Source organism: Rhipicephalus sanguineus, chromosome 3 (assembly GCF_013339695.2).
Source record: "Rhipicephalus sanguineus isolate Rsan-2018 chromosome 3, BIME_Rsan_1.4, whole genome shotgun sequence".
In the NCBI taxonomy this organism is placed as follows: Eukaryota; Metazoa; Arthropoda; class Arachnida; order Ixodida; family Ixodidae; genus Rhipicephalus; species Rhipicephalus sanguineus.
In genome coordinates this window covers 216,211,023-216,225,265 of record NC_051178.1, presented here as the reverse complement: position 1 = coordinate 216,225,265, position 14,243 = coordinate 216,211,023, and the positions used below count along the sequence as shown (strand labels likewise).

General features: G+C 47.4%; 1 protein-coding gene across 3 annotated transcripts in view; it reads left to right on the top strand.

Moving 5' to 3' along the window:
• The window catches only part of LOC119388282 (proteoglycan 4), a 287,761-nt gene that overhangs the window by 167,493 nt on the left and 106,025 nt on the right, over nucleotides 1-14,243 (top strand). For all 3 annotated transcript variants that reach the window (XM_037655967.2, XM_037655963.2, XM_037655964.2), the window contains exons 9-10: nucleotides 8,842-8,881; nucleotides 8,934-8,999. In XM_037655967.2, the coding sequence (XP_037511895.1) occupies nucleotides 8,842-8,881; nucleotides 8,934-8,999 (106 nt within the window). The remainder of the gene's footprint in view (nucleotides 1-8,841; nucleotides 8,882-8,933; nucleotides 9,000-14,243) is intronic.

Below are 14,243 nucleotides of genomic sequence, written 5' to 3'. Positions count from 1 at the left end.
AAACGCACTGCATTGAGGCGGTGGCGCAGGGAGGAGAGAGCGAACGGCGAAGCACTGCACCTACCCTCTCCTACACTCTCTCCACACACGCGGGAACTCCGCCGAGCTCCCGCGATGCGAGCGCCCTCACGCGCCAGAGCGCGCTCCTCCTCTCCACTCACTCTCCACTGCTCCGCCCGCACCACCTGCTCCGGTTGCAAGGGACGAGGATAAGCGCGCGCGCCCGCAGCTGTTGCTATGGGAGAGGGAGTGAGAGTGGAGAGGCGCGCGGACACTGACGCCTGACATAGCCCGGCTAAGAAATGCATTCGCATTTAAAGGGCCCAAAACCACCCAGATGTCGAAATTTAGTTGTGGCGTTGCAGTTGTGCACGAGTCTACAGCGAATGCTGGCGGAATTGCAGGCGTTCTTGTTTCGCTCTTTCCTTCGCTAGGCTGCGCTCGTCGGCTCGTCTATCCACCTCTCCGAGTGCCCTTCCTCAGCGTCCGAAGTGCAAACGCAAGAAGCGTGTGCATCTGCTAGCAGAAAACGGGCTCTTGTTCGCCCACTGACAGCGTCTCTTGCTCGCGACGTCACCTAATCATACGGGTGACGTCATGACGGCTGTTGTCGATACAGGAAAGGCACGGAGAGGAGCAGGCGAGCGTCTGTTGGTGGTTTAGGGGCCCTTTAAAATAGCTCTGCGACGCGTGCCTGCCTCACCTGGCTGTCACACCGCGTTCCCTGCTCACGCGCTTGCCCCGAGAAAAATCGCGGCCAGGGGCAGCACGACGCGTTTTGCGTTTCTCTCGAGTCGAGCCGTGGTGTTCAATTGCATTTTACATGCCGCGGGATGGCGACCAAGTTCTGCGTGCAATATGCGACGCTCTTCTGGCTATCACACCTCGTTCTCTGATTACGCTTTCACCGTTAACTACTACAGCTACCACAAGGTCTTGTGCAATCATTTAAAGGACCCCTGACAGCAAAATTTTTGTTGATGACTTTTTTACTGTAATTTGTAGCTTTGTGTCTGGCAATCTCTAAGTTAAATCGTAAATGCTCTAGCGTATCGCATAACTCATTCTAGCGTAGTTAATTGCGACCATTTTAGCGTCACTTCAAAACGCCCGCCTAAAAGCCACAAGAAACTGGCGCCCCATGCGGGGGAGCGTCAAAGACCACGTGCACACAAGCTGTGGTGACGTTGAAAGCGCGGTTTTCAAATCGGGGCCCCGCGCGCGGTAGAGATTGAAAGTATGTGGGTGCCTCGGTATGGGTTAAACCTGTTAAGCGCGTGTCCCCTCACGAAAACTACCTCGAGAGCAGGCCGACAACAAAGCAAGTCGTCGTATTGTGCACGTGCGCTCCGCAAACCTTCTGTGACGTCCACAATACTTGCTTTACTCGTGGAACGTCACGCAGGGCCTCTATCTACGTCGTACCAGGATGTCGCGAGGTGCAGCCAACTCAAGTGAGCACTCCACGCTTACTTTGAAACCAAATTAAAATATCTTAAAGGCAACGTTCGTCACTAATAATCGGTCAGATGTGCCCCCGTATACAGGAAAGTCAAACAACACAAACATCTCGAGGTTTCAATTTTGGTGTCAGGGGTCCTTTAAGGTGGACGTTAGTCGTCAGGATGGAGATGTACCACCAATCATCAATGTAGGTGCATCCATGTTAAACGGTGCTATAGCTGCCAGACATCAATATACACTGTGCAAACTCTCTTATATCAATGTACAGTAAACATTCAGTTACTTCTGTAAGGGCACGCTTTACTTTCGTGTTATTCCGATTCCTATGACGAAGGGATCAACCATCTTTTTTTTCGGTCACCCCCACTCGCTCCTGCTTTACGGATCTAGGTCGCCAGCTTGGACTGTCCACATTGGCATTTGCAGTGCCTCTCAAATCATTTGACAGGCGCTGCAAACGCTTATGTGAACTTGGTCATTGTTTGCACTGTGGGGTTGTTCAATGCACTGCTTTTATTTAAATAGCAGTGCTCACGTGCAGTGCGCACTAGTTAGCTGATGTTGAATTTTGTACATATTTTTCTTTTCTCTTCTAAAACTAAGCCTTCTTCGTTATACTGCTCCAAAAGCAGCATTTTGCTGCTCCAGCATATCCTATTTGGGCTGTTGCACCCCTGTGAGTGGGAAAGTACCCACTTGTTGCACAGTGTACATTGTGCGAGGCCTGGTGTTATTTTACTCTTCTACCATGCTATATTGCATCTGTTAACGCGATTCCTTGCCCGACATGACACATCTTTTTGCGAAGAAACTTCAAGTGGTAGGCTACTTGATTGCCATGCAGAGGGCCTGGATTCAAATCCCGCTCGAGCCCTGCTTTTCTTTGTCATTGTGTGCGATAGCTGTCACTGATGGCGGCAGACCTCTATGCCTCTAAAATCGGCTGTTGTGGTCTGATAAGAGCTTTCACTGTGAAAAGCATACAAAGACTAAAGTGCTCGCATCAGGCATTCAAAGAGTTGATTTAATGCAAAACATGTGTACTCGCTTGTTGTGGCTCATTGGTCGTACATGTGTGCAGCCAGGCTTTCGCCTTGCTGCGTTACAAGAGTGCAACACCTGCTGACTTTATTTCTCTTATTGCTGAGACTCGCGACCAAGAATAGCGATCGCTTGTGAATGAAAGATGTGTCACATTGCATTTAGCATATAGTAGTACATTAGTTGTTGCGAAGTACGATACAATTGCATATGAGGCCTTAAAGGGGCCCTGCAATGCTTTTGGAAAATAGTCTCAAAATGCTGTCGATCAGTAGTCAAGGTTCCTGTGAACATGGGAGCCAAATATTATTGCACTGCACACAGCAAGGAATTTACAGATTTTTCCTCAGCAATGTTATCTTAAGCTATGCAGCGGGTGGTAGAAATAGGGTAACCACCTTCCTACTAGCAAAATACATACGGGACACGCTGATCAGAGGAAGGGGGGGTATTGACGATGAGAAATTAAGTACAATAATTTATTTTTGATCTTCAGGTGCAGAATTTTCTCTTGAAATATTTTGATATCGCTGAAATAGGGAGACAGAGCAACTGATACAAGTTCAAGCCCAAATATATATTTGCAAACAAAACTACTTTATATATCATCATAATATTCTCCTACACAAAACAGAGTTATTAATATTGATAAAAAAATTCGGCTACTCCAATAAATGGTCACCCACACAACAGCTGTTGCTTAGTTTCCACACATTACTCATTAAGAGCCTGAGAAGCACTCGGTGCCTGTTGTTTTACCGTATTTACTCGATTGCAGGCCGACCCCCAAAGTTCGCAAGACCAGAAAAAAAAACAAACTTGCCTCGAATGCAGGTCAAAGGCAGGCCATCGCTTCTGAAGTACAGTTGGTAGAGGCGTTTCGCGAGCACATGTTTAAGGCACGACTACACGAGGTAGTAAGGCCAGCAGCTAACTTGTTTAGCATCCAACCTGGCGTAACTCAATAAAACACTGGTGTAATGAAACACAGCCGCTGCAGTGAGTGAAGCAGCCTCTGTGCGGCCTATCACTTCACCACACACTGAATAATGAGAACACTGCCGAGAATACAGCACGTACATAGGTATGAGCTGCCTTCTAATCTCTAAAGATACAGCATGCGTAACTGCATCCGGCCTATCTTACTGGGCAGTTGCTGCTGGAGCCACGCAGTTGCTCCTATGGGTCCCTCCACAGGCCTTTTGTGGGATGGAAGACAGCCAGCGCATTTCGCTTGAGCCATGATCGTTGGCTGCCCACGTATGCTTTCATTCAAATATAGAACAGATAACATGCAGGAAAATGTTGTTAACTGTGGACTTTATACGGAACCTCATGCCAACGGCAAAACTGATGGTAAAAATATGCCTGGAATGTTCATGTAATTGCTCTTGCAATAAAATATTGCAGCAGGAGACTCATGAGGCAACAGAGACTAATAGTAAGGTTATTCTATGATAATTTATTTATTATTTATTTATGAGATACTGCAGGCCCAATTTGGGCCCTAGCAGGAGGGGCAAAAGTGCATTCAGAAAGACAATACATAAGATGTGTTTACAAGTAGTGCAAAGAAAAAAAAGACTTATCCCAATTCTCACAACCAAGTACAATAGAAATGCAGCCAGTTACAATAAGAGCAGCAATAGGGGGCTAGTTGGTTTTACATCTTCTTGGGTAAGCACGCTTTTATTGTACTGGGACGGACTAGAGACACCACAAACACAGAGCGCAGACTAACAATGGTTTATTTCAGGAAGTTTCCTCCTACATATATGCACAAGGGTGGCATCGCAAAACATGAGGCAAGATAAAAGAACAACTCACTGGACATGTGCAGGTTAAAACTTAAGTTGTTTTCATGAAATGAATTTCTTCAGAAGAAAGATTATTGGATAGGGCACTGACACATTCGTTGGCACGTGCCTGTGTCATCATAGTGCCTGTGTCATCATAGTGTCTGTGTCATCATAGTGTCTGTTTCAGAAAGAGTGTTCTTTGATGAGCGCCGATGCTGTCACATACCGCACCTATTATGAACGGCGAATGTAAACACAGTGTTAGTCGTATGCAGTAGCCGGAGCAACGGAACGATCTGCTGCTTCTCGTCGCCTGCATGAAAATCTAATAACATGGAGGTTAGTTTCCTGAAAACCTTCTTCAGCATCCCACTTTCCTCTTATCTGAGCAACATGGCACACGAAAATATGTCGGCATTGCCATTCCTATCAGTCGCCACGTTGATATGTACGCTTTGTGTGTGCACTTGCAGAGCGCGCTTAGCTTTCAACATGGCGGAAGTGCACATGACGGTCGCTGCTATTTAGGTCCAGCCTTAATGCTGAATTTAATATCGAGCAATCTTTTTCATCTGACTGTGCCCAAGTTTCAGCAGCGGCATCTACTATGCCATGAAATATTAAATTTTCTCAACGTGAACAGTCTTCAAATTCATTGAGTCGTTGGTTCAGTACGGCCATTTGAGGCACGATGCTTTCCCCGTGTTGCCCTGGTGATGATCAAATGCTTTGTTCAGCTGCCGAGAGTCTAATATCGATATCAACGATTTGTTGCTCCATTGACTACTGAGCCTCTTTGACTTCACTCAAGGCAGACATCACTTCTTCATATTTGAATCAAATTTGTTGTGCAGTGATTTAACGAGCTGTAGCAATTCTTCATTAGGATCGTCTCTGGGGGGGCCAAGGTTTAGCTCTATGTCGCCGGACATGAATAACAATTAGTGATAAAATAAACACACATTCACATGCTTATTGAAACAATATCTGTGGGCCTGGAAGCTCTAGCAGCCAAACATTGTTTGACTTTTTACAGTGAAGTTGAGGTGCTGTACTCATCTGCACCTAAAAATGGAACGGTGTTTGAAACATGTTGACGGCTGGCTGTAGTGCTTCCTGTGTCGGCTCCCTTCCTTGTCTTCTTCTGTTTTGTTTGTTTTTTCTTGTGCCGCTGCAGCACGTTTCACCTGCCCCTGGCTTGCCTTCTTCTATATCTGTTTCCTTCATTCTTCGTCACACCCGCACAGGAGCCCTCAGAATTACACAGAACGTTCACACACACAAACGAATTCCCCTGATAGATTTCGTCCATTCACTAATTCACTACACTTCCATTCCCACTGAAGTGGCGCAAGCTATTCCAGCTGCTTTTAAGGCTTGCTGATGTTCATGCGTCGGTTGATTTGGTAGCCGGGAATAACAGTGCTGCGTTGAGATGCGGCCAGCTTGCACAAAATGTCTCGGTAGCCTCACAGCGGAACGGGTGCTTGATCAGCCGGTTAGGCAAGTTGATGCCTCCGTCATTTGCTGTGGGGATTGCCAGCACTTTCGCTTGCGCAATGCCGGTGAGGCTCTCCCACGTGGTGAATCCAATAAACATATGCACCTAAAAACGGAACAGTGTTTGAAACATGTTGACGGCTGTAGTGCTTTCATTCCCACTGAAGTGGCGCCAGCTATTCCAGCTGCTTTTAAGGCCTGCTGATGTTGATGCATCGGTCGACTTGGTAGCTGGGAATGACAGCACTGCGTTGAGACGTGTCCAGCTTGCACGAAATGTCTCGGTAGCCTCACAGCGGAACGGGTGCTTGATCAGCCGGTTAGGCAAGTTGATGCCTCCGTCATTTGCTGTGGGGATTGCCGGCACTTTCGCTTGCGCAATGCCGGTGAGGCTGTCCCACGTGGCGAATCCGGTGAACATTTGCACCCAAAAACGACATGGTGTTTGAAACATGTTGACAGCTGTAGTACTTCCATTCGCACCTAGTAAACCTAGTTGCATGATTCTGCACCATCTCGAGTGCATTTATTAGACACTTTTGATTAGGGTTCCATATTGCGGACGTATATTCAAGTTATGGGCATATTAGACTTATTGCTTATGAGTTTAGCATGAGGAGGGGAGTTTCGTAGATGACGTCTGAGGAAGCCTAGGGTTTTTTTACTAGATGAGCTGATGTAGGACACATTCAGAAGCCAATTAAGATCTTGAGAGATAGTGACACCAAGATATTTGAATGTATTTAACAGTCTCAATTAACAGTTAACAGTCTCAGTTAACAATTAACAGAATGCAGTGTCGCCGACGTCCGACTCACCACGAGGGGCCCATGGGAAATGAGCTGCGGAATTGTCCCCACGGGTCTCCCGCTAGAGACGTCCATCCAAGGCCGCGCCAAATCCCAAAGAGAGAAAGCTCTTTCACAAGTGCCCGAATAAGAAGCGCTGCCGGCGCCTGCGCGCAAGCACAGCACCATCTCTCGGGGTGGCAACTAACTGCGCCAACTACAATGTGGAGATGCCATGAGGCGAAAATGACTTTACAGGGGGTGATGGTATCCCCACAACGTAGAGTTGAGGTAAAATATTAAAAGGTTTATGTATAAAACTGTTTAACGACTCCCTGCTTACATTCTGAAGAGAGATCGATCCTGCTTCTTCAACTACAGTTCTCACAGCGTTGATTAGTTTCTCTTCAGGTACACTATAAAAGAAATCCTCAACGTCTATTGAGAAGGCAAAGTTCGCTCCAGTCTTGTACGAGTCCACTAAGAAGTGAACTAGCTCATTCGAATTACAGATGTCAAACTGAACTTCAACGCATAAGTGATGCAAATATTTCTGAATAAACGTAGACATAACACCCTGCCATGAATCCTTTTCAGAAAGGATTGCTGTAAGCGGGAGTCCTTCCTTATGAGCTTTTACAGGGAAAAGACCCTCTCAAGCCATACCATTAGCTGTTACAATGGCTTTTTTCCAGGTGAAGCAAATTCATTTGTCTCTCACAAATCTGTGGCCTCCTTTTTTTTATAATTGTCTTCGGTTGTACGAACGGAACAAAGTTTTTGCTAATGGCCTGAGTAGCTTTTTTTCTCATACACGGGAACAGGTATGACTGCAAATCGTCCTCCTTTGTCATGCAGAGTGTCAGCAGCTTACTTTTGGTATTACCTTTTCTTGCCATGAGGCAATCGACATCCTCCGAAATACCTCTGTATTTTTCTTGGTGCTGTGCTTGCTGAGCCACTCTTCTAACATTAGAGAGAAGACCTACTGGATATTCATTGGGCTCCTCAGCACGGCACAACCGCATCACCTTTCAGGGCTGTGAATTGGAGAAAAAGGAAAGGGGGCTCAAGAAAACATGCTACTAGGTTCATTTCCTGCAATGAAGGCATTGTTTACAACATCCCTATGTCCTGTGACAAATACTACATAGAACAGACAGGGCAGTGTTTAAAGACTTTCTCAGCAAGCATTGAGCATCGGTGTCATCGCTTGCCGCAGAGGGCCACTTGGCCAACTATTGTAGGCAGTGTGAGTGCACCTTGGCATTTAATGCTATTCCTGTGCTGGGAAGGGGTCATGACCAGGGCCAGCAAGAGATTAGTCAAACTTTGCGCATACACAGGCAGGCAGACAGGTGTATGAGGGTACCGTCAATCACTCACACAGAAAAAAAAGTTCAGCTTCTTGCAGGGTGCATGCGCAAGACATAGCTCGGCACGTGTAGCCTTTCAGGCAATCGTGATGTTTACAATCAGTTTGCATGTGTGTTTGTGTGGATGTTATCGCATCTTATTTGATGTGTCCTGAGTGAAATTTCAGGTGAAGTCTACTGTGCGTCTTGTGTGCATCTTTCTTTGTCCCTGTCTTGTTCTCGCTTATGAAATGTATTCAAGTCAAAACCAACTAGCCCGACTTTCAGCATAAACTGTAATTCTTGAGAATACTAACCTATATCCTTTGTGGAACATGCCAGAGATTTAGAATGACGGAAAGTTGAAGTAGTTGGTAGGTATTCATCACAAAAGAGGGTGGTCGTGCAAGCACACACTCAAGAGAATGAGACAACACAAATGCCGGTTATCAACTGTGAAGGGGCGCCAAGTGGTGGAAGAGAAGGTAGACACAGCTTATCTGTACGTGCTCAGGTATGCAACATCACCAGTTATTTGGGTGCACGTGCAGTATTGCACGAGAGATAACTGCTTAGACATTTTGTTTCTTCTCTATGCAGGTTAATCGATGAGTGGTTGGAGCAGCCTGGACCTTTAGATGCATTTCTTTGTTCCTGTGGTTATATAAAACGATGCTTTTGTTGACTTTGGGCACCCATTTACAATCTCAAGACTGCCAAGAAAGTTGAGCTTTTTTTCCTGCCACCTGGTGCACTTTGAGTTGATAGTTTGTGTTTGTGCTGTCTTGTTCTGTTCTGTGTCTGTGTTTGCACACCCATCTTCTTATGTGATGGTTACTGTAGAGCGGGCATACGGGGTGCACAAGGGTTGCTCACCAGTTTTCTCCATTGCAGGGCTTGCTTCGGAGCTTTGTTGAACTGCTGAGGCATCCAGGTATGTTGTGACAGCTCTGTTGCCTGTGCTCCAGTTTGCTTGCTATTTACAGAGTCCTGGACGAGTGCGAAGCTGCAGCAGCAAGTGGAGCGCCTCACCAGCCTCTTGCAAGCTGAAGGTGGGCTCCTTTTCAAGGCAACCAAATTGATGAGATGTGCAGTAGCAATTGTTTGTCATATGTTGGCCACTCAAGATGAAGGGGAATTGATCAAAGGCTCATTTTTCTTTGTTGCATGAAATCTAATGAAACCAACAGACAGTGAAACCAAGGAAAGGAGGCCAAGGAAAGTGTGCATATATGTGGTAAAATATAAAAAGGCCCACAAAATTGTTTACCGGCTCCTTGCTTGCATTCTGAAGGGAGAGCGGTCCTGCTTCTTCAATTAGAGTTCTCACTAGAGACCGGACTTTGGGCAAATGCCTACCGTAAAATTCCGAGCAAGTGCCCCCCCCCCCCCCCCCCCCCCGGAGGTGGTGATAATGGCCACAGTGAAGGGGAGGGGGCGCATGCTCGGAAGTGCTGCAAAATTCAAGATGGTGGCCGTCGTTTTTTTTTTCTAAAAAAATGGTAAAGGCTTCTCACAGTGATGTACAGTGGGAACAAAAGCTTTATTGGGAAATTTTCAATGGTTGCTTTATTCACTCTCAAATACATCAAAGGACCCGTCAGAATCGGTGTAAAACAACAGGCTGTAGCATTCAGACTGCAGTTCCATGTTGGCCATATTGAAAGGCGTGTAGTTGTGCATCAATCGCAGCTCGTTCACGGACAACCAAAAGGCATGCGCTGCTTCTGCGTAGTCATCCGGCGTCTTTTGGCTTCCATTCGTTGCCTGTCTCATGGAGATCCCGAAACGCTCCTTCCACCTGGCAATATAATGGTCCGACGCTACGAATTTTCCGAGCTGCAGGCTCCTGGCTATGCGCACAGCCTTTTCTGCAAGCAACCTGTTGCTAACAGTGCGCCCGGCACTGCGCTCACTTTAAAAAAACTCGAAGAGGGCATCGTCCACTTCTTCGCTTAATACGGGAGCACCGTTGCTCAGCTTGCGTCGTGACTTCGACTTGCCGAAGTTTTGTTGCAGCAAGGCTACATATTTGTTGTCCCACTCGCGAATCCTCCTGCGATCAATGTTGAAGTGCCGCGAGGTCGTGTGCGCATTTCTTCCACCTTTGCGACGCCACTGAACCACCTCAATTTTCTTGGCAACAGTGTAAGAACGCATCGACGGCATCGTGCAGCAAAGTTGACCACGAGGAACAACGAACAAGTATCGACTGGCTACGTTAACACACGCCAAGCCTAACGGCTATGGCTAGATCAAGCAATGGCTAGAGACGGAGAAAGGGCGCCAGTTTTGATAGGGGGCGCTTGCTCGGAAGTGGGCGGCAAATTCAAATTCCCAAAACTAGGAGGGGGGGGGCGCTTGCTCGGAATTTTGCGGTATTTTGTTCCTTGCGCTCCTATCGCGCCATTTTGATATATGAACATGAATTAGTGGTTAAGAAGGACTTTTATAGTGTTTTTATAGTGCTGTAAATGCCTATTTTGGGTGTTCCTGCCTAAATACTTGAAAATGCCCATAAATGCCTAATTTCAAAGTTTGCGCTTATATCAGCAGTATTTAGCCTCAACTTTTGCTCCCCAGGTGCAGTTTGAGACCGTTATTCATGTTACCGCGCAACATTGACTGTTCGGAACTATGGGGTTCAATCTAGACCTCTAGTTAAACCAACTCCCGGAAACAACTGCTAGCAGCAGTGAAGTGGGACAAGCCGGCGAGCATTCGCCGCCGCACTGACATGGCGCGAGCGGTTGGCGAATGTGAACCCGCCGAGAGCTGTCAGCGGAAAGGAGAATAAAGAGCAAAAAAAAAAGCATGAAAATTTGTGATGTGCACTCAGCTTTTGTTTTGTTTGCAATTTACTTTTTAAGGTGTTCACTGCAGTAGCGTAGCCAGAAATTTTTTCCGGGGAGGGGGGGCTTTCAACCATACTTTATGTATGTTCATGCGTGTGTTTGTATGTGTGTGTGTGTATATATACACATGCAAAACTGAAAAGATTCGAAGGGGGAGACGTTGAACCCCCGCCTGCCAAACCCCCCACCCTGCCTGGGTACGCCAATGGTTCTTTGCCAAGGGAGAAAATGGGCCCTACGCGATTCGACCCAGCCAAGAGGGGGAATTCCTCCCTTCTGGTCTTTTTGCAGTCTGGCTATCTGCTCCTGTTCTGCCCTTCTCAGTCATGTTGAAAAGACACCCAGGAGTGCGTTGATTTGACAGTGGAAACTTGACTCGCTGTGCAGAACATGGGAGAGGCCGTGTTCTGCGAACTGTGCAGGACAAAGCACAATTGCACGGCTATGTTCAACTGTTGGCGCCTTTGTGCCGTCTTAAAGGGACACTAAAGGCAAATAACAATTTATGTCAGAGTGAAACGTCAATGTGTGAGAACGTCTAAAACGTCAATAGTATCAACAGCAGTGCTCTAGTAATTGAGAAATTAAGGTAAATGTAGGACACGATGTGCGCCATGAGTGGGACATTTTGGAGATGATCCTGATGACATCAAGAGTCCCGAGTACAGTTAACCACTACTAATCAAACTAGTTGCAATAAAAAAAGAACCTTCCGTGCATCACAAGACGTAATAAAACGCTGCTTGTTCATTTCTGTTTGATTCATGGAAAAAAGAACCTCTTGGCGCTACCATGGGGAATGACGCGAGTGGTTCAAAAGTTCCGTTTTCGCCGAGCTGCGCGTCTCACTGTGTCACGAATTTCAGGTAGTTGCAGGTGATGGATTCAGACAGGACTCTTAACGGCAAAACACATTTAATGAGCACACGCACGGCACTCTATAGGATACACAAAGAATATACCAAACAAATACCAAAAGAGACTGTAAAAACTGGAGCTACACACAAAACACACTACAAACTAAACTGTCCCAAAAAGAAAAAGTCAGGTGGCTCTATAGCGCTCTAGCCTTGTGCTGCTCATGCCTCGGGCCAACCTTACTTGGTACCGTTGATGCGTTTCCCGTCAAAGTCCGGGATCGGTCGCGTCGTGTCCTAGTCGGTGATCTCGACCTTCTCGACGACCATTGCCGTCCTTGCCGCTGCCGAATCGTCGTCCGTCGTCGTCATCGCATGACGTCGTCGCTGACGTGGCGGAGGCCTCTGAGATTAGGCCTAGCGGCGGTCGCTGATGCCCGGTGCTAAGAGCCGACGTGGCCCACCGGGGACTGTCTTCGGCGGCTTGCTTCGAAGGGGGCTTGCGCCAGGAACGTCGGTGATGGCTGCGCGCGGTTGCTGCATCCCGAGCTGCCTCACTCGAACCGGGTCGAGGTCTCCGGCCACCTCTCAGGATGTCCGTGTTACAGGCTGCCGAGTCACACTCCTGCCGCTCCCGTCGCCAGTGCGCTTGCTGGCGAGAGAACCTTCTCCTGGCAAGTCCACGTAGACAATGCCAGCGCGTTGTTCCTTGCGTCCCGATCACAGCTCGGGTCACGCGCCTCCGGCTTCTCCACGCTATGGTGAGCGCGCTCGCGCCGTTTCGAACGTTTCATCGTCTTCTTTCTTGCGAAGGGCTCTTTCTTACTCATGACATATACGCCCCCTTTTCAAGAGTTTTTTCTCAAAAAACTTCTTGCCCCCATCTTGAGCTTGCCATAACCTTCATCTGTAACTTCAACTCGCGTTCACTCACTGGTCATCACTACGCCCTTCTGGGGTCACATCACCAAACACTGCACTGAACCACTCAATGTCCAAGAATTCATTGTCCGTAACACAATATCGATACTCTCTCGCACACAAAAAAGAACTACCAAGGTACAAATTATCTGACTGTACAAATGTTCGCAAGTTCAATGCTCATAGCAGTTTTGCTCTACTACAAAGAAAACTATACATTTGCTCGAACTCCTCCCACTCACGAGATCTCGCTTTCTTTATGGGTGGCCACAAATTTACGACTCCACCTTTAAATTTGTGCCTTTTCACATTTCGCAACTTTTTCAGCTTCTACCCAACGTTTCAGACGCTCACTACAGCTGATGCCTCTATTTCTGCTCACCCGACGCCCCTTCTGAACAGCTTTCCCAGGCAGCGTCTTAACTCTATTTCCATCACTAGTTCTTTGCCCCACTCTACTTTCATCCAGATGATTGGGATCTATATTGAGCGCTTTTGAAGCGATTTTTGTCTTTCGTGCTGTCTCGTTTTAGTTTTCCACGTTCGACACCGTGCATCTGAAGCACATAATTCATTCTAGCACCCTCTGGAATCATCTCTCGCGAATGCGTCGTGCCTTTTCCCCCAATATGCATGCCTATATGCAAACAGCTACTCTCTATCTCCTTGCTACCGGTATGGGTCGCGTTCACTTCCTCCACGCACTGTTCTGCTACATTCGCGTCCTCTTCGCTAAGTGTCGCCTTGCTGCAGCTGTATACAACATGTAAGTCATCGTCCCTGTGTTCAGTGCCTAAAAGACTGCTGTCATTTACACAATGCCCGAGCTCGCTACCCACTTTCTCAACTGAAGCGCAGACATCAAAATCTGACACACTAATGTCTGTCGATGAAACCTCTGTGGGCATTCTTTCATTCGGTCTAATGCACTCCGTGGCTTGTGCCGATCTTATTTGATGTTCTAGTGCCTGCTTTTCCCTAGCATATATTGCTTGCATTTCGACGCGTCTTGCCTCAAGTTTGGCATTGTGCTCTTTTTTCGCGTGCTCCCGCTCTTTCTGAATGCGTGCTCTCTCTTCTTCGATGAACTCTAAGCCCTGTTCTTTGTTCAGCTTTCGCTCACGAATGATAGTTAATATCTTGTCCCAATCCATCTCCGCAACAACCGATAATAAGTGACTGGGCAGGATTGATCCTGGCAGGCTCGCCAATTGTCACGAATTTCAGGTTGTTGCGGGTGATGGATTCAGACAGGACTCTTAACGGCAAAACACATTGAATGAGCACACGCACGGCACTCTATAGGATACACAAAGAATATACCAAACAAATACCAAAAGAGACTGTAAAAACTGGAGCTACACACAAAACACACTACAAACTAAACTGTCCCAAAAAGAAAAAGTCAGGTGGCTCTATAGCGCTCTAGCCTTGTGCTGCTCATGCCTCGGGCCAACCTTACTTGGTACCGTTGATGCGTTTCCCGTCAAAGTCCGGGATCGGTCGCGCCAGGAACGTCGGTGATGGCTGCGCGTGGTTGCTGCATCCCGAGCTGCCTCACTCGAACCGGGTCAAGGTCTCCGGCCACCTCTCAGGATGTCCGCGTTACAGGCTGCCGAGTCGCACTCCTGCCGCTCCCGTCGCCAGTGCGCTTGCTGGCGAG